The sequence below is a fragment of the Cervus elaphus genome, chromosome 1 (assembly GCF_910594005.1).
Source record: "Cervus elaphus chromosome 1, mCerEla1.1, whole genome shotgun sequence".
Classification (NCBI taxonomy): domain Eukaryota; kingdom Metazoa; phylum Chordata; class Mammalia; order Artiodactyla; family Cervidae; genus Cervus; species Cervus elaphus.
In genome coordinates, this window is record NC_057815.1 from 67299427 (window position 1) to 67317662 (window position 18236).

At 41.2% G+C, this 18236-nt stretch overlaps 1 protein-coding gene across 4 annotated transcripts in view; it reads right to left on the bottom strand.

Moving 5' to 3' along the window:
- The window catches only part of C2CD3 (C2 domain containing 3 centriole elongation regulator), a 118716-nt gene that overhangs the window by 33173 nt on the left and 67307 nt on the right, over positions 1-18236 (bottom strand). For all 4 annotated transcript variants that reach the window (XM_043906927.1, XM_043906939.1, XM_043906934.1 and 1 more), the window contains exons 23-26: positions 16591-17193; positions 13339-13677; positions 4384-4522; positions 2996-3060 (exon numbers count right to left, since the gene is read on the bottom strand). In XM_043906927.1, the coding sequence (XP_043762862.1) occupies positions 2996-3060; positions 4384-4522; positions 13339-13677; positions 16591-17193 (1146 nt within the window). The remainder of the gene's footprint in view (positions 1-2995; positions 3061-4383; positions 4523-13338; positions 13678-16590; positions 17194-18236) is intronic.

An 18236-nucleotide genomic window follows, 5' to 3' on the forward strand; every position in this document is an offset into this window, starting at 1 on the left:
CAAGGACTGATTCTACCAAACATGGACACAATTCTCAGTTTTCAATTTGCTGAATAAATCAAGGAACGCAAATTTTCAAGAAGAGTGGTCATGAGTTTCCCGATTCCTTTGACACTGGACTCATCACACACTGTCTAACATTTGTTTACACAGTTTGCTCTTCTCTAGACTGGGACCTACCTAAAAGCTGAGACCAAGTATAACTCACTTTATGTTCCCTAAACTTTCCATACCTGGCATAGCCTCTTCCTGCACTACAGGAACTAGATAAGACATCCACTGAGAGCATGCGTGAACCGGCCACTGTAGAGAGAGACTAAGAAGCAGTGTACTACAACAGCAAATCTAAATGTGGCTTTGACTTGAAAACACATTATTCTAATTTCCTGGGCCTCAAGTTTCATATATAGGAGAAGTGCTGAACCAGATTTAAGATTCTCTTTAACCTGGACAAAGTTAGATTGTAGGAACATTTGAAGTTGTTTTCCCCAGAGTAGGGGTCATGTAATTCTTACCCACTGCAGGTGAAGAATGATGGAGAGCCATTGATTTGTTCTCCAAAGATATTCTTGCTTTTCAAAGAAAGCTAATCTTGTTCTCTTTGGTTACCAAAGATGTAACCTGTTCTTGTTATATAATAACTTTAGGCAACCCCACTTGAAGGTTCTGCCTAACATGAAAGCACTTCATCCTAAACACAGTGGAGGAGAAATCTGGCTAAACTGACCATCAAGAAAAAAAATCAGGAGTTCCCTGGCTGCTTAAGGACTAGGATTTTGGGCTTTCACTGCTGTGGCCCAGGTTCAATCCCTGGTCAGTGAACTGAAACCCCACAAACTGCAACTTAAATTTATTTATTATTAAAAAAAAATTTTTTTTGACTGAGCCACAAAGCATGCAGTTATCCTAGGTCAAACCCACACCCTCTGCAGTATAAGTGCAAAGTCTTAAATACTGGATTGCCAGGAAGTCCCTGTAAGTTAAATTTAATATCAGATTCATCAGTCAATCCCACATTCTCCCTTTGCAGTTTTATGCTCCAGTGATCCTGAACTTCCCTTGTACTCTTTCTTTACTCTAGGCTTTTGTATTTGCTATCCCTTCTGACCATACAATGTCAGGTCCCTTCATTTCTCATCAGAGGTATGCCCCTCAAAGCCTTCTCTAACATCCTAAGTCTGGGTTAGATGTCTGCTACCAGAGCATCCCGTATGTCTTGATTTACCTTTGTATCCCCATCACTTAGCACAGTTCCTGGCATAGAGTAGGAACTCAAATATTTATTGAACACAGCTTGGTCTGGTCTGAGTACCTTTTACAACAGATTCCTTCAATGTGTGTGGAAAGGATGGAGTTAAGAAAAGGATGGAGTTAAGCAAGTCTACATACACTGAGAGACAGAGCTGGCTGAGCTCTGTCCCCCTTTACTCTGGGCTTCTACACAATTGTCTAGGGGTCCTGAAAGGTAGGGAATGTATTTTCTTCATCTCCATACCTAACAGCCCTAGCACTGTACGTTACACATAGTAGGCATAATAATAAAAATAGCTCCATTTATTAAGTGCCAATTTGTCCCAAATACTTTATATAATTATCTTTAACCCTTACAAAGACTGTTGTTGTTATTGTTCAGTTGCTAAATCGTGTCCAACTCTTTGCAACCCCATGGACTGTAGCCTGCCAAGCTCCTTTGTTCATCGGGTTTTCAGGCAGTAATACTGGAGTGGGTTGCTATTTCCTTCTCCATCAAAAACCCTGCGTTGCAGGTTCTATTAATCCTAATTTTATAAATAAGGAAACAAAGACTCAAACAGGTAGAGCAATTTATCTCAGTTCATACAGTCTGTAAATAGCAGAGCCAAGATTTGAATATAGATCTGCATAAGACCAAAGTTTACTCTTTTTTCCTGCTGAAGTAAGTGTTGAACTGAGGCAAAGCCTGGTCTGCTTGACAATCTGGAATACTTGAGAGAGAAGACAGAAATAGAAAACTAGAGAGGAGTGTTGTGCTGAGCTGAATATAGCAAGAATTCCTTGTAATGATTTAGAGAAAACTGAATTATGGTCAGTTCCTGACCCACTAATGAGGTTGGGCGGGGTTGGGAATCCTTGCCAGCAGCATGGGACCAATCATCAAAACCAGATCCAAGGCATCACTCCCAAAGAGGAGCACAAGAAGGGAGCCTGGTGAGTCGATCTCCTTTACCCCCTAACTACCCTCAGGTCTTTATTAGGTTTTAGGGTTACCCATTGGCAAGCAAACACTATGATGCTATAGATAACTCAAAACCACTGAAGGTTTGGAAACCAAGATCCAGCAGGAATCTTAAAGGAGCTACGTTTGTAAGGAGGGATTTAGTGAGACAAAATTTTCTAAGAGCTGTGAGATAGTTGAATGTCCTAATCACCTTGTTTTTCTGAATTATTCAATCTTACTAGTCTGGTGAAGTACAAACAGTAAAGGCTAAACAGCCAGTCAGAACTGGGTCTGAGGAGAATGCCCTGTTTGTCCTGTGGTTAGGACTTGGCACTTCCCCTGCTGGGACCTGTGTTAATCCCTGATCAGGGAACTAAGATTCTGCAAACCTTGCGTGTGGCCAAAAAAAGAGAAAGAAGTGAGTCTGAAGCCTAGCTCCATCAATTAATAGGTATATGACCTTAGTCAAGCCACTAAACTTTCTTGGTCCTCAGTTTTTATATATATAAAATCTAACTAGTTGTATTTTTACCTTACAAGATTAGAGATATTTCTAAAGGTATAAAAATATATTGCCATTCACTAATAAAAACAAAGCAAGCAGTCAAACAAAATGATATGGCCTCTAAGGATTTAAATTCCACCAGGGAATGACATGCTATTCTACGGGATCACCTCTAACACACATATGTGTTCCCAGCACCACCAGTGCCATGGTTTTACTTGGTTAAGAAAAGAAAAAGACTGGCAAATTAATATGATGTGGACTTATTTTATAACCAAAGAAACAGTTCATACCTCCTTTATGCCAAACTTTGAAGACCAGAGTTTGTTGTGGGTCCAAAAGAAGCTCTTTCGAAAGCCTAGTAAGTAAAACAAGCATAAATTAACTGTGTAGGAAGCTTCTCTAGGATGAAACCCAGATTTGAAGGGTATCTTAAAGTTTGCAAATCACTTTCCTTTCAAGCTTATGACCATCTTCTAGGATATATTCTTATCCTCTAAAAGCAGGGGATGGAAGTTCAGAGAGGTGATGTAACTAGTAACTTGTCAAGAACTGAAAACATGCAACCCGGACGTGGTATTCTTTCCCCCAACACCCGTGACCCCCATTTTATTGGAACAGGTAAGAATTCTTCTCATGTCTCGTGGTGGTAGGTGGAGGCAGTGAGAAGAGAGGAAAAGAATGTTTATTGAGCACCTACGCTGGGCTTAACCCTCTGATTGCCTACCTTTGAAGGCAGATTTGGTATTTTAGATAAAGTACTGGCCACTATGGCCAGAATTTCTGTAATTTCTAGTAGCTCACCACAGACATCTTCTAGACATCTAGACATCTTCTAGACATCTTCTCACTACTGAATTGTCACTGCAGTTAAAGTTCCTGACTCAGGTCAACCTTTCAAATTTCAAAAACACTGAACATGTGAGCAACCTCTGAGATTCAACTAGGTACATAAACACTGTGAGAAAATAGCAGATCAGATACCATGTGTGTGGCTAGTGCTGGTGGACAAGAATTAAATTTTACAAAAGGTGATGCAGTGTAAAGATAATATTAACAATAATTAGTAACAGAACTCACACTTTTAATTATGATGAAACAGGTAACAGCAGAAAAGGGAGGAGAGCCTGGCTCTGTGCCAGCCCCCAACCTCTGAGCTGCAGGCCACGTGGTTGACAGGACTCCTTCACCTCCTCTGTTTTTGAGCTTTCAAATCAGATCTGACATTTGTTATGTACCTACCATGTACCATGAGGTAATATTTCCAAATTTCATATAATTTGGACCTCACTATAATCTACAGCCTTTCCGGAGATCTCCACCTTCTTCACCTAGATAACTTGTATACATTCTTTCACACTTAGCTGAGGTTTCTATAGGGACTGTTTTAATCCATTGTCTTTAATTCCCACTGCCCAAGAATACAGCAGAGCAAATAAGAGGACTCCACTGAATAATTTTTGAGTTGTACTGAGTAGAGCTAAAAAACACACAACAAAAGCTTTAAACCACCACTAGCTGTGAATTCGTAAGCACTAGGATTAAATAATTGTTTGATAAGGAAAGCATTCTCCAAGTCTGCTCAGTATTGTAGTGTCTTGTTATATGCCTCACTTTGAGTCTGTCTCTTGGAATAGAAAGCAGATTCTGGAAGGCTGATGGTACATCATAAAATACAAACCTTGACTGCTGTTGAAAATTCCAGATGGGGGAATCTGTGTTTTCAACCACTTGGGTGTAGATAGGAGATGGCTCATCAGCTGTTACAAAGGATACACAACAACTGGGTATTGATACTTTCCGCTGTGTCAAGGGGCTCCCTGAAATAGGAAACAGTGAAGTGACTAAACTTTAGGCTACCAAAAAAGAATGTGCTGGAAGCCTCTCATTATACAGGTACAAGAAGAACCATTCTTATCTTCTACCTTTGGATCTTTGAGTTATTCCCTGTGTCTGAAATGTTTCTGCTATTGAAACTGTTCTTTCAAGGTTCAGTTCATAAATACCATCCAGCAAGAAACAACATCTCCCATCTCCTTATACTCTGTGGGATGATGGAAAACACTGGATTAAGAGGAAAAAGATAGAACTGCAAAGAACCCGGACTTAAAAGTCTGATGATCAATGACAGCTCTGCCACACACATTCTGTGTGACTTGGCAATGTGTGACCTTGGGCAAGGCCTATCTAGGTCACCCCGTCTTCAAACGACGTGTATGGTACTTAACATCTCCTCAGATGTTGTAAGGATTAAAAATAAATAACAGGGCTTCCCTGGTGGCTCAGTGGTGAAGAATCTGCCTGCCAATGAAGGAGACATGGGTTCGATCCCTGGTCTGGAAAGATCCCTCATGCTGTGGAGCAATTAAGCCCACGGGCCACAACCACTGAGCCCATGAGCGGCAACTACCGAAGTCTGTGTGCTGTAAAGCCTGTGCTCCGCAACGAGAGAAGCCACCGCAACGAGAGAAGCCACCACAACGAGAGAAGCCACCGCAACGAGAGGCCTGCGCACTACAGCTAGAGGAGGTCCTGCTCACCGCAACTACAGAAAAGCCCATGAAGCAATGAAGCTCAGCCAAAAATAAATAAAAAAATTGTAAAAAAAAATTATCACATAGATGGAGTCACATAGTATATAACCTTAAAAATAATAGTAGTAGATAACATATATCACTTGCTGTGTGCCAGCATTTTTCTAAGAACTATACGTGTATTAACTCATTTAATCCTTACAACAAACCTATGAGGAAGATATTATTATTCTCATTATATAGATGAAAAAAACCGGGGTACAGACAGACTGGCTACAACCTGGTCAAACCAGTTTACAAGCATATTCTTGAAAGAGCAGGAAAAAAAATGATTCTAATAAAATGGCAGTAATCAAAGATTAGCTAATAGAAATCAATAAATTACTAATGTGAAATGTATAGAATAACACTAGTATTACCTTTATCTACTGAGCTATCGTCTTAAAAAGTTTTTTTTATTTTCGTGAAACTTAACAGTATTACATGGACTGACTTGCTCAGCATCCACCCTCACTTACGTTTACTGTTTTGTATTCCTTTACTGTAGAGATTGAAACGGTCACGACTCTGCTATGCTAGATGGATACATACTGGTCTCTATGTATTAGATGCCATTATAACAGATTTGGAAGGCAGACGGGAGGCAGAGGACACGTTCCTTTTCCATTTGCTACTAGCAAGGATGACACTGAGTTTCCTGCTCAGGGGTTGTGTCCCTGGGTCCCCAGAGGCCCAATGGTAACAGAGATGATTTCCTGATCCCTGGACTGCACTGTTGGCACTGTTATTTCTAACTTAAAAGATCTACTGGTTCTTTCCTGAAAGCTTAGCCTAGAGCCAACTCCCTGAGCCCTTCCAGTGCCTTCAAGTACCTTAACATTCTACATTAAACTTCTGTTTAAAACAGCTGGAGTGAGTTGTTTCCGGCAACTAGACTCTCCCTGATGTAGCTTCCATTTCTCTCTTTCTCAATCTCAGCCCCCTCTCTCTGTCTCCCATTTTTTTAAGTAGGTCTCAAGTTTCTCAACTGATTTCTTCCATTAAAATGTCACAAATCCTCACAGCAAGGGAGATTCTATAATAATCTGTGTCTATGTTTCCCTCACTAAACTAAGAGTCTCTTAAATGCACAGAGTAGGCCCACAGCTCTTCAGAATGGTTTGCAGACTCCCTGCTGCCCTTGGTCTGAGAGGGTTGCCAGGGTTGAAGAGAGACCTACTAAACTTGAGACCTACTAAGAAAAATGGGAGACACAGAGGGAGAAGGAGAGAGAAGCGGCCTTGTCTGTGTGCGGTGTGCACCTGCAGAGGACTGCAGCAGCTGCTCAGGGCAGTGCCCAGAGAGCTCAGCAGAGAGGACACCTGGAGTTCTGAGAGACCGGACTCCTCGGTTCCGGTGTACTCTGCACTCATTTAGCATGATATATTGGGGGTTTCACTCTGACCCTCTGGGCATCAAGTTGCTTCATCAGAAACATATACTCTCAAATTCTTTGATAATTACCTACGATAAATTCTATGATGCTAGATACCTACCAATACTGCTCAGATCTCTCTCTCATACCTCAACCCTCTCTTTTTAGGTTCACTACTTTTGAGGCTACTATTTGCTAGAGGCCGTGAAACAGAAGTACTATTTCTACTCTGGAAAAAAATTGTTCCTTATTCAGTCTTGAACAGAGATACTCCTTTCAGCCAAACAGGCGGGTGATAAAGAAATCAGCTTGGGAGAGCAAGTCTATCAGGTTTCCCTGGCTCTCCCCTTGCAGCTGGAAATCTGGCTGGGCCTGTTTACCTTCCTTGAAAGGTCAAGTTCTGAAATACTTTTGGAGGCAGCCGAGATGAAAACAGCTATACCTCCTATTGAATTGGGACACACACTGAGAGCAGTTAAGAGGACTTGAGATGAGCCACCCTTACCGTTTAATAAGAGTCTTCACTGAATTTCCTGTGTTTCACCTAAGTGTGGAAAGTAGTAGTTTTATGCATCAAAAATGGTATAATTTCTCCAATGGGATTAAAGTAATAACTCCTTATTTTTTTAATTTTTAAAATCTTTTGGCTGTACCACACAGCATGTGGGATCTAGTTCCCTGACTAGGGATCGAATCAGTGCCTCCTGCACTGGCAGCTCAGAATCTTAACCACCAGGGAAGTCCCATAACTCCTTATTTTAGTGTGGATAAGTTTTCTTATCCACACTAAATTTGAGCTGATAACATCCCTGATAATCACATAAGATGGTGTCTCTATCTCTAGTTTACAAACAAGGCAACCAAGGAACAGAGAGGTAAAGTGGCTTGCTCGTCACACATCTGGTCAACTGAAGGTTTCCTAACTCCTATTCCAGGGGTATTCCATTGCAATACTTCTAATTAATTCTACCTGGTTAAAAGAAAAGCTTTCCCTCTGGCCTGGAGTCAATAGATGGAAACTTTCCCTCAAGCAATGCCCAGATTTGTACATTAATAAAAACTTAGCTCAGTTGTGTTAAGCTATCATTAACTGACACCTGCAATGTGGCTTACATGCACAGATGAGTCAGATCTAATTCTTGATCTGGAGGCAGACACAAACAGATAATTATAATACAATAAGATAAAGACTATACCAAGAGCACAGGGGGCTGTGGGAATGCAGAAGGACCCCTAACCCTGCCTGGGTAGCTGAAAGACAGCCTCTAAAGGCTGATGATACCGAAGATGGTTTTGGTTTTCACTGGGTATAATTTAAATGACCTCAAATCACTTTACCTCTCTGTTCCTTGATGGTTTCATCTGTAAGGCAGGGCTAGAGATACTGGTCATGTCTAGTATAAGTACACAAATCTTATGAGTACTGAAGCTGATTCTTGAAGGTTTCTCAGAGTTTTTTCTAACAAAAGTATCCAAGAAACTCTTGTATTTCAGAACCAGGACCACAGTGGGGACTACACTGTCTCAGGTGTAAGGCATAATTCAGGGCTGTTTATGAAGCCTCTGCCTGCAGCTTTGCACTAAAGAGTCATTTGTTTCCTTCATCAGTGAAGACGCTTCTAAGGCATGAGAGGGACAGACACACTGAGAACACTGCTGAAGGCAGGATGGTCAATATGGATATTAAGGAAGCATCTACACAGGATTTTCATAAGAACTTGGCAATTTATAGCTGACTTACAGTGCTGCCCTCAGCTCCATATGCTCAGAGACGATCTTATCTATTACATTTTACAATTGAGGAAAAGAGAAATGGGTTGCCCAAAGTCACTATACAAGTTAATGACTTAGCTAGGGCCAGAAGCCAGTCTTCTGAATTCCATCCCAGAAGTCTTCCTATCATATCATCATTTGGAAGCACATTTCAGAGAGATGATGCGCAGGTCTGTACACTCAGGGCCCAGCACAGGGTCTGAGTGAACCATCAATATTTGCAGGGGAAGCACTATATGGGCCTATCACTGTGAGAGTAGGACTTGGGAGACAAGAGACCTCTGAAAGTGTCCACTCTGATGCTTAATCTGCCCTGGCTAAACAGAAAGAGGCAAAATAACAAGTGATTTACAGATCTGTAACTCATCCCAGAAATACGAGTAAGGCAGCGAGTATTGTATTCACAAACAAAAGGACATTATGCCTGCTTAGCTGCATCATGAAGACACAGGTATTGAGATACAGGAATAAACACACAGTCCCTGTCCCCAAGGAACAGGCAGCCTAAGGAGAGACACATTAAGAAACATTTTCAGTACAGAGTAATAAGTGATATGAAGGAGGAAACCTGTGTAGGGATGGTGGTGGAATAAGGAAGTTTTGGGAACAGAGAGGAAAGTTTTCTACTAATAGAGTGGTCAGTAGGCTGCAAAGTGTTAGTATCATCTAGTTTACTCTTAAAGGATGAGGAGCAAGTTCACTGAATAAGAGAGAAGGTGTTCCAGGTAGAGAAAAGACCACGATCAAGGGTAACATGATAGAGGATGGGGCACTGGCAAAAAGTGAATTGCCTAATATAAGAAACAGTGAGAGATGAGGTTGGAAAGACTGATTAGGCCACATGGCAGTACTCTGTGTGCTAGGCCACTGTGACTGCAGTGACATGAAGTCAACAAAGTATTTTAACTGGACAGATGAGGTCACATTTGTTGACCAGACAATATAATCTCAGTAGTAGGATGAAGAAGATACTGAAAGAGAATACTGTTCACAGCAATCACTGAGAGGGCAATCCCATTAATCTAAGTTCCTGAAGCCTGAACATGCAAGGAAGCAGTGAGAATAGAGAAAAGGTGATATAAAACTTTCTGGGTAAGAGGACATGATCCTATGCCTTGTGCTGGATACAGCAGGAACTTAATACCTATTTGTTGAATGAATCTAATCCCTGCAACTTATCCTCTGTTAAATTCCATATAAGCAACTTTCTTGCAGGAGAGGCGAAGCAGAGAACATATTAAAAGGAGAGAAAGGGCATTTGAACAAGGTCTCAGATTCATCTGCTTCCTCATTTAACATTTACTGCTTATATTATGTGTTAGACACAGTTCGAGGTGTTGGGGAGTTAGCAGTCAATAAATCAAAAAACTGTTGTCTCTGTAGGACTTAATCTTTTCCTAGAAAGATGGAAGATAAACAAAATACACTATTTGAAGGCCATAGACAAAAATAAAGCAGGAAAAAGGGACAGGTATTGTTGGGTGAGGCTGTAAGTTTAGATGGGTGACCAAGGAAGGTCTAGCTGAGCCAATGATTTCAGTAAAGCCAGGACAAAAGTGAAGAATGTTCCAGGCACACAGTGAACATCAGATTCAAAAGCCTCAAAGCAGGAGTTTGCCTATACGTTCAAGAAAAAACAAAGAGGCCAGCATGGCTGGAACAAAACGATGGAGCAGGATGCTGGCAAGAATTTGGTAACTGGTAACTGGGGAAGGGAGAAAGGAATCTAGGCTAAGAAAGGTGCATGAGCCAGGGACTGGCTTGCTATATATTATGACTAGAAGGGAAAGAAAGTCACCATGGTGCCACCACTGTGTCCACGGCCCTTCTAAATCAAGTCAATTCATCACATCCCCTTATCTGGGTTATCAGCTCTGAGAGGACAGAAACTGTGTGCCATTTGCTCTGCACTTTCTGTACCTGGCACTGGCCTAGCACAGATTTACTGCTTGCTGAACTGAACTACCATTCCTGCAACATAAGCACAGGACTGGACATACAGTACACAATTACCCTGGTAATACAGAGTGTAAGCAGGACTAAATGATAAACACAGATAAACTGATAAATACATCCTGAGAGGCAGGATGGTAAAGACTCTGTGCACTAGACCAAAGAGCACAGGCTTTAGGTGAAATTAATTCCTTTAGGTCAGGCTTTAGAATTAAAATTCCAGCTCTGTAGAGCTTATCAACTGTGTGACTCAAGTCATTTCAGTTTTGTGAGCTTCAGTTTCCTAATTTATAAAATGGGTATGTACTGTAATCTGCTCATAAAATAATCCTTTGTGGTAAGGATTAAAGTGAAAATCCCTCAGTCTTGTCTAACTTTGTGACTCCATGGACTATATAGTCCATGTAATTCTCTAGGCCAGAATACTGGAGTGGGTAGCCTTACCCTTTTCCAGGAGATCTTCCCAACCCAGGGATCGAACCTAGGTCTCCTGCATTGCAGGCAGATTCTTTACCAGCTAAGCCACAAGGGAAGCCCAAGAATACTGGACAGTGGTAAGGATTAAATGAGATAATTAATGTACAAAAGTGAGAATAGAATTTGTTACAAAGAGATGCTCAATAAATCACTACTAATTGTCAAGCCATATTTAAAAAATGCGATTTGCTGTCTAACTGAGAAGTTACAAGCATATTTGCTTTTTGCAACATGGAGACAACCCCTAAAACAGAACATAACCATGTTTTTGCACATTAAATTTTATTTTCAATGTGAAAACAAACACCAAAACAATTTTTGCAAAAATCAAGGCTTTTTTGTGCTTTCCTTAAACTCATTCCTTATCAGACTTGTCACAGATGGGCTGCATTGGTAGGACGGTCAAAAAGCGAAAACTGTTTCCTAATTTTGTGACTCATACAGGACCTCAGTATCTCTAATATAGCACAGCAAGATTGTATGTGGAGAAGATTCTGTCCTGAGACAGAATGCTTCAAGGTCTCTGACACACAAAGGTGATGAGAAGGTTGAGAACCTCAGGGTCTTTGTAGAAGCTTGTAATTCTGGAAGTAACACCTGTTGGTAGTATGGATATGGAGAAATAGAAATAAAAGACAGACAACAGTTACTGTGAGCGTGAATTTTGTTTCTGTTCCAAAGTAATAAGGATACACAGCAGAAACTCAGAGGCAATACAGAATCTGCAGGAGCCAAGCAGGAAGGCCAAATCAGAAGATAAATATTGAAATCTTCTAGACTCACAAAGCTATGGATTTGTAGCTCTCAGAATAATCACACATCTCAGAACTGATAACCACAGCCATTTACAGATGAGAAATTCAAGACACAGAGAGACAATAACTGCTCAAAGTCACAAACATACACAACTTATTGCCTGGAAATACAGGGCTGAATATATTCCTACTAGAATGTAAGCTTCATAAGGGCGCTATTATTGTCATTTTGTTCACTGCTTTATCCCCAGCACCATGGACAGTGCTCACACAGCAAACAGAATATGTTTTGTTGCTTAATGAATGAATAAATGAATGAGATAAGGTCTCTGCTCTTAAATAGCTCCTACCTAGTAGAGAAGAAAATCATGAAAATAATGTTAGCGTTAATGTACTGCAATATACGCTATGATAAAAAGGGCAAAAGTGCTAAGAGAGCAAATAGGTCGTGGCCCTTACATCAAGGAAACTCTGGTAAATGGTGAAGTTTGTGCTGAGTCTTGAGAGAGGAATCAGAATTAAGCAGGCAAAAGAGAAGGGTGATGGCAAAAGGGGAAATTTTAGGAGAGATTACAAGGCTGAATAAAAGTAGGGGGAGGGCGAGAAAAATGTAGGGCAGGGGTTCCTCGTGCCATGGAGCACTCCGGCCATCTGCGGAGGTCTGTGGGCTGCTTCTAGTAGTAGTTTTTTTTTTTTTTTTTTTAATGAATAATGTAAAATACATAAGATTACAAAGAAATCAAAGTTACCAAAACATTAAAAAATTGGGACACAGCAATATATGTGTTTTATTAATATACAAGATTAAGTTTTAGGTTTAATAATTACTTTGGTTTAATAACTACTGTAATTTTGCAGTAATGACAGGAATAAACGACATTCCAAGATAACTGCAGTAACTAAAATGGGATATGAAAATACCTGTGATTTCTATAGTTGACAGCATCACAGGTACTGTTAATATTACTAGGCTCTATTGCCTACACTCACAATTGGAAGAAATGTTCAATTTTAGTTGCTGCTGTACTACTGTTTAGTCACCAAGTCGTGTCCAACTCTTTGCAATGCCATGGACTGTAGCCCGCCAGACTCTTCTGTCCACGGGATTTTCCAGGCAAGAATACTGGAGTGGGTTTCTATTTCCTTCTCCAGGGGATCTTCCTGATCCAGGAATTAAACCCGTATCTCCTGCTTAGCAGGCAGATTCTTTACCACTAGGCTACCTGGAAAGCCTCAATTTTAGTTAGAGGTTAATAAAAATAAAGATGTAATTATTTTCCTATCCAAGATCATCTACCCTGACTTGAATCCTTGGATTCCTGAGGGTTTATGGATCCAGTGCTAAGAATCCTTGGCCCTATACTGAAGAGGGACAAAGTTGGTATGGATAGAGACAAAGGTAGAGATCTAACAGAAATTTCAGAAACACAGCAATTTAATGGATCTGAGGATTTGATGGTGAAAAAGAAAAAGAGGTGTATCTAAGTTGATACTCTGGTTTCTGGACTGAGGAATTTATGATATACAAAATTAAGATAACTAACAAGGTCCACTTAGGTTCAGAAAGGCTTTCATACTGCTTAAACCTTTAGGCTTGAGAAATATAATTATTACTGATTAAGATGATTAGCAATTCCTCCAGACCCTGTCATGATTAGAAAGATTTATGAAGACAGGACTGTAGCCTGCAGAGTCAGATACCTATTTATAGATAAGTGAGAAGAACATACCTTTCAAGCTTAAGTGCATTGCTCTCTCTACCAGAATGCTGACTGTGAAAGTTCCATCTGACTCAGGAGGGCCCTCCTGGGCTGGGCAGACTTCAGCAGTGGTGGTGTTGCAGGGGACCTGGGTGGAGGCTGGAGACTTCTGGTGGCCATGTGGTGGAGAGAGCTGGATCTCATCAATTCCTCTGGGGACCTGCTCAGACTCACTGTGGCTGCTGCAGTCCATGGAGTCCAGCTCATGAGTGGGCCCAGGGTGTGAAGAAAGAGAGGAAAGAACCGCATGAACTCTCAAGGCAGCTCCCGAGAGGTTGGAAGCGTTTCGTCCAAATAGGGGATAAACACCTGCAAGAGGATGGAGGAGAATAAATTGAGGCAAGCAGGAACACTTTCTAAACCTGGAGATGTTCACTGAGGGTGCTTGTGGTCCTCTCTTGTTTGGTAGGGCCACAGGCCCTAACATACCAATTTGCAAAAGAAACTGTGGGGTTAATATACACTGTGAGAGTTTTTACTGTCTCCCCCGCAACCCCCCAACTCTATCTGAAATAATGGAAAGCAGTGAGAGGCTGGATTTTAAGCCAAAGTTGAATGACTATCAGGCACAGCTGCCATAGAAGGAATCCATGAGCAGAGGGGGTAGCTAGACTTAAATGACTTCTGGAGTCTCTTAAAAGTTTAACATTTGATGAAATCAAGAGTAGCCTGTCTTTTCTTCCATAAGTCCCACTGTTTCCTCTTCTTAGGCCTCTTATTAGGAATCTGACTTGATGCTCAATTTAGCCTGTTTCACCAAATAAATAGGTTTTGGCAGTAGCCCTGAAGATCATTTGTAAGGGAAAGAGGTGGTGGCAGGAGGCAAAAAGAAAAGGGAGTATCTATTGAGTATTTTTCATGTGCTAGAATCTCAGAGGGGTTAAGTAACCTGGCAAGATGACTTTTCCAATAAGTGGCAGATTTAAACCCAGGGATATAACTTTTCTGGTTTGCTGGGTATTAAAATGAGATTTATTTATAGAGCAGAGGGCACTAATAGTTCCTTCAGAATCTCAAAGTTTGCTTCATAAGACTCATTCCAATTAACAGGGCAGCAGAGGATGAGATGGTTAGATAGCCTCAGACTCAGTGGACATGAATCTGAGCAAACTCCAGGAAACAGTGAAGGACAGGGAAGCCTGATGTGCTGCTGCAGTCCATGGGGTCACAAAGGGTTGGAAATGATCTAGCGACTGAACAACAATAAACAATTCAGGAAAATGGACTTTACTGATTCACAGATTGCAATAAGAGAAAGTCTTCCCTGTCTTTTTCTGTTTTTAGGCAACCTGTTTTTTCCCCATGCAATGTGTAGATTATGAGGATTATCACAGGCACAAAATAAGGGCAAGTCATAGAAAGGAAGATACCAAAAGCAACACTGTTAAATCCTTATCCTCAAGAAATTTAATAGTACTTGGAAAGATGGTTGGATGGATGATTAGATGAACTGATTGCAACCCATTCAATAAACATAAAATGCTACACTTTGTATAAGGCCCTTTTACAAGTGGATAAAAAGCTGACAGGAGTCGGGGAGTGGGGAAATAATTTTTTATGTTCAAGTTCTGATCCTTAAATCTATATTCAGTTTCTCAAACCCACCTGCTTCAGCAGAGTGAAGTTATAAGCCTATTTTTATGAACTTTAGTTCAAGTGAGCTCTGCATACTTCAAGGATTTTTTCTGTAGTCTCTCTGAAGTGACTCTACACGGCATTTGATGAGGTGCTCACCAGAGTCATAATTATACCTATTGGGTCCAGAGAGAATCAGAGAATCTAGGATGATCACCCTGATACTCAGTCCTCCTTTAGCTTGGGCTACCTGCTCAGTAACAGCGTAGGAGCACAAGGCTAACAGAGCTAAGACAGGGTTGTGACCCAGTTTCTTCAACTGTATAGTGAGGAAAACTACCTTACAGGAATATTAAGGTTTATAAATATGACATTTGTAAAGAGTCTAGTCTGGTCATCTTCAATTCATTCTGTAGCATAGCTGCCAGACTTATTTTTCTATAAAGTAAAGCTGAGTCACTCTTCTATTCAGAACTCATTAAAATAGCTTTCCATAGCTCTGAGAAAAAAGCCTAAACTCTCCTGCTTAGAAGAGGCTTCCCACACAATCCTCCTGCTCACCTCTCTAGCTTCTTTCCCCACCATTTCCCAACCTATATATCCTGTGATCCAACAGCACCAAATTACTTACAAGACCTAAAATGTATCAGGCTGCTTCCTCCTCTGTGCCTTCACCCATGCTGTTCCCATTTAGAAAACTGTTTTCTCCCCCTTTTCTTATTTCTAAATCCTTTGAAACTCAGGTCAGGCATCACTTCCACTGACATGTCATCCTTGGACCAAAGATCTGTTGTGTCCCTGTGCTCCCACAGGGCCACTGAGAATACCTTTTCATAGTTCTTACACTTCACTGTATGTATTTACTACTCTACTCTCCCATTAGACAACGAGCTCATTAACTATTTTTGACGTATCTTTTGAATTTCCAGGGTCATGTACATAGAGCAAATACTGAACAAATGCTTGAAAGAAAAGCACCCATAGTGCCACTTGCAAAATACTAATTTTTTTCCTTTCTGTCTTGTGAACCAGTTAATTACCATGTAGATTTTCTGATTCTAAGATGTGTTGACCAGAGAGAAAGGATATCCTAATCTCATTAGCAGGTACACTTCTCAGTGTATTTAAAAACTAACATTTTAGATTATCATATAGGCTCTTATACATGGGATTAAATTCACTCATTCTTATTTTACATGTATTAACTGCAGACTTAGTGTTCTAGGCACTGTGTTAGGTATAACAATCTGATGAATTTGGATGTACTTTAAGGCTACAAAAGTTCAGAGCCAGTTCTTAGATCTTAGACAGTATACCTTAGGCTCCACTAAGGTATAATGTCACTAGATAATGCCCTTCTTAAAGCAGACCTCTTTCAGAAATCTCTTTACTCTCAAGAAGCATTACTAAATTACTATTAATCTTTCAACATGCAATAATGGACAGAATACTTACTAATATGTGACCTTGGGCACTTACCCAACCTACCTGAGCCTCCATTTTCATGACTGAAAAACGAGTTTGATATCTGTCTCATAGATTTCTGGGAGTACCAAATAAAATAATGTCATAGAGGGTATCTCACATGGTGCTTGTCACAGAACAGAGGCGCTCAAACCACAAGAGCTAAGGCTGTTCATCACTTACCACTGACAGTGAGCGTCCTTGCTGGCCTCTCCCCAAGTCTGGTCAAGTCCACATAGGCTGAGCCAATCCAGCTGTCTGTCTGGTGGGGCCTCTCCACACTCTCATTGCCATAAGCCCGCCACACTTGGATCTCTAACCTCTCCTCTCTGAAGTACCAAAGCAGTGATGGGTTCCGAGTGACTTCTGCTCTTTTGGATGCCTTGAAAGTAACCATGACCTGCTTTTTGTTTGTAGATTCCTTAGGCTTCTTGAGAGGGGTCCAAAAGCCTTCCTGATCATACAGCTTGTAGCGGAGGTAGCAATATGTATTCTTATGAATGTGGTTGTGGCCGGCAAGCAGCACGCAATGGATGGGCAGCCAGAGCCTTGGGGTGGAGATGGTGACAGTGGCTGGCTCCTCTTCATCCATCTTGACAGAATCCTTCAGATTATTCTCAAAGCTCCAGCCCAATAGCTCAGCAGCTTCCAATACCCGCTCTCTGTCTCCAGGATGGGTGAAGGAAACCGAAAGCTCCAGACCACCCACAATCTTCTGCATGAGTTCCAAGCCATGAGGCAGGACCCCCTCTTCTGGGAAAATGATAGGATACCATCCTGTGATCCCTTATGAGAGAAAAGGAAGATTTTCAATTATTGTTTTAAAAGTAAAAAGACTAACCCACTTTCTGCCTAAGAGCCACCATCACCCTGGTTCAAGATAGAAAAGAAAACACAAACCCACAGTGAACTGAAGTCTGTTTCATCTGACCACTGAAAGACAATGAAATCAGGTGGAAGAACAACGGTTAGGAGCCAGAAGATCTGAATTTTCTCCTTGGCTCAGCCCAAAACTAGTGGTTTAGTCTGGGTAAGCCATTAATATCTTTTAGCCTTATTTCATTACCTGACAAATGGGAAAAACAGTGCCAATCTTGCCTACCAGACAAAAGTATTATGATTGTCAAATGAGATAATGGTTCTGGAAGAGCTCTGAAAGAGGAAATATTATCATGATACGATGAGTACAATGGAGAAGGCATGGGACAGGATCAGGAGATCTGAGAGATGTCTAGCCATGGGTCTTTTACCAAGGGAACTGCCACTTACTGAACACATACAGAGGACCAGGCACTAGACTTCAAATAAAAATTTTAAATATTAGCTACTTGTTACTGGGTATCTACTATGTGTCAGAAATTCTCTTATACTTTATACATACTGTGCTATAAGTTGCTTCAGTTGTGTCCAACTCTTTGTGACCCTAAACTGTAGCCCACCGGGCTCCACTGTCCCTGGGGTTCTCCAGGTAAGAATACTTCAGGGGTTGCCATGCCACTCTCCAGGGGATCTTCCCGACCCAGAGATCAAACCCACGTCTCTTATGTTTCCTGCATTGGCAGGCGGGTTCTTTATCACTAGTGCCACCTGAAGCCCTTATATATACTACATCTTTTCTTGATAACCCTGTCAAGTTTTGAGGATTCAGTTCAGTTCAGTTCAGTTGCTCAGTTGTGTCTGATTCTTTGTAACCCCATGAACTGCAGCACACCAGGCCTCCCTGTCCATCACCAACTCCCGGAGTTCATCCAAACCCATGTCCATTGAGTCGGTGATGCCATCCAACCATCTCATCCTCTGTCACCTCCTTCTCCTCCTGCCCTCAATCC